We start from the raw sequence: 2,021 nt of genomic DNA on the forward strand, positions 1-2,021 counted from the left end.
GAGGAGGGGGGCGGCCTCTTTTCAGTGGTGGGCAGGGATAGGACTAGAGGAAATGGCTTCAAACTGAAGCATTGGAAGTTCCACAGGAACTTAAGGAAGCATTTCTTCACTGTGAGGGTGACAAAGCACTGGAACAGGTTGCCCAGGGAGGTTGTGGAGTCTCCTTCTTTGGAGATCTTTAAAACCCGCTTGGATGCGGCCCTGTGCCAYGTGCTCTAGGTGACCCTGCATGAGCAGGGGGGTTGGACCAGGTGACCTCTGAGGTCCCTTCCAACCTTCGGCATTCTATGATTCTATGATTCCCTCTGGCTCACCAAACAGCCAGCAACTGCATAAGTCTACAAACCGTATCTTCACACCACTTCTCAGCATCACTTTGTGTTTCTTGGGATTGGAGATAGGAAGAAAAAAAAGGGGTGGGGGGGAGGGGGAGAAAGACTAAATAGTTTAGGAATCAGACCTTGATTTACTGTGTTGCCTCTGGACTACCCTCTGTCATCCCCACACTTGTCAAAACCAGGATTGACAAAAGACACCTAACCAGACGAGATATCTGAGCACCCTGAACACACCAAAATATGTCACTAAAACCCCACCAACATTATCTAGACAGATGCACTCACACAGCTAACAACAAATAAAGGGATCAAAGCACAGCACTTTTCTCCTGCTATGAAGGACAGAAAGTCCACATTGGCCSCTCATCTAATGGGCCAACATTTCCATAAGTTCTTGTATAAGTGAAGTGGAGAAGGGAGGGAAGAGGCAAAAACCCAATAGAGCTACTAGAATACATATGCCATTTGTAGTCCCTCTCCTTGGRCTCATTCCTGTTGTGCAGGCAAGGCATTTCCACACACACAGAAATTCCTGTTGGATGAGGAAGAAAGTCAAATGGAAAGAGCACCCAGGTTTGGCACCGTCTTGCACCAGCAATGAATGGAGGGGGCCCTTCCCAGCCTGCTCCCAGCAGGTCACAGCTCATCAGCAAGACTGCGTCACATAGTTCCTTTCAAAGCGTTATTTCCATATACCACCTTTTCCCAAAATGCCAGCAAGACATGAGGAGTGCCCAATACACTGCAAGCGGAGAGAGGTAAAGCAAGAGCTGCAAGTGACAGCCTTGGCACACGACTGCCACAGTTAACACTGTATACTAAATCACAGCTATGTGGCTTCGTGGCTTGTTTGTTTTTCCTCTCTTACTTTCACATGCTTTCTAAGAGAGACAGTTTAACAACTTGTTTTCCCATTTTCCCCCCCCCCTTTTTTTTTTTTTTAACTGAGTTACAGCCATAAACTCACAAGTCACAAACATGACCCCGTCCCGGAGCAGCACCATCCAACGCTGGCAACGGAGGACGCGCTCCTGCCCCTTGCCTCTTCGCGCCGTAAGAGGCGCTGAGCGCGCCAGCTACGCGACTCGCATCCCAAAGTTTGCATCCCTGCGGAAAGTCGCGAGCTTGCGCTCAAGGCTTGAACAGGTTACATCAGCCATACTGAAGTTAACAAAAATGTTTAAAAAAATAAATGAAAACCAAAGAGACACATGGAAGCAATCAGCACGGAGCTACACRCGCACAGGGAAGCATTCGCTTTTCCTTCGCTGCCAGGGGCGCGGTGCAGCTCCCGCCCCGTGGGATGGCGGGGGGGAAAACAYCCCGAGAAGGCAGCAAAGTATATACGTGTCTGTCTGTACAGGCACGTATCGATGGACGTATAGTCCCCGGGGGGCAGAGCGGGCAACTTACAGCGGAGCAGCCCCAAGTAGCCGAGGAGGAGGAGGAGCAGGCGGCGACTCGCCATCTTCCCGGCGGGAGCAGCTGCCGCGGGCGCCGAGAGCGGCTCTAATGAGCGCGGAGCGAGGCCCGGCGGGGGCGGCCCGGGGCCCGCGGCGGCAGCGGCGGCGGCCCCGCCCCGCCGCGGAGCCGTTAGCGGTGCGGGGCCGTTAGCGGTGCGGAGCCGTTAGCGGTGCGCGGCCGTTAGCGGTGCGCGCGCCGCGGGAAACTTCGAGGGCGGTG

At 53.5% G+C, this 2,021-nt stretch overlaps 1 protein-coding gene across 2 annotated transcripts in view; it reads right to left on the bottom strand.

Annotated features, from left to right (window-relative positions):
- Positions 1-1,829, bottom strand: part of JAM2 (junctional adhesion molecule 2) — a 30,851-nt gene extending 29,022 nt beyond the window's left edge. Inside the window, exon 1 of one of the 2 annotated variants that reach the window (XM_026033670.1) lies at positions 1,752-1,829. In XM_026033670.1, coding sequence (XP_025889455.1) covers positions 1,752-1,806 — 55 coding nt within the window. In that variant the 5' untranslated portion in view covers positions 1,807-1,829. Of the gene's footprint in view, positions 1-1,305; positions 1,331-1,751 lie in introns of those variants that run through there. The other variant, XM_026033671.1, reaches the window with a different exon arrangement.
- Between the last annotated feature and the right edge of the window lie 192 nt (positions 1,830-2,021).

The sequence above is a fragment of the Nothoprocta perdicaria genome, unplaced genomic scaffold (genome assembly GCF_003342845.1).
Source record: "Nothoprocta perdicaria isolate Ctin4 unplaced genomic scaffold, notPer1 scaffold_130, whole genome shotgun sequence".
In the NCBI taxonomy this organism is placed as follows: domain Eukaryota; kingdom Metazoa; phylum Chordata; class Aves; order Tinamiformes; family Tinamidae; genus Nothoprocta; species Nothoprocta perdicaria.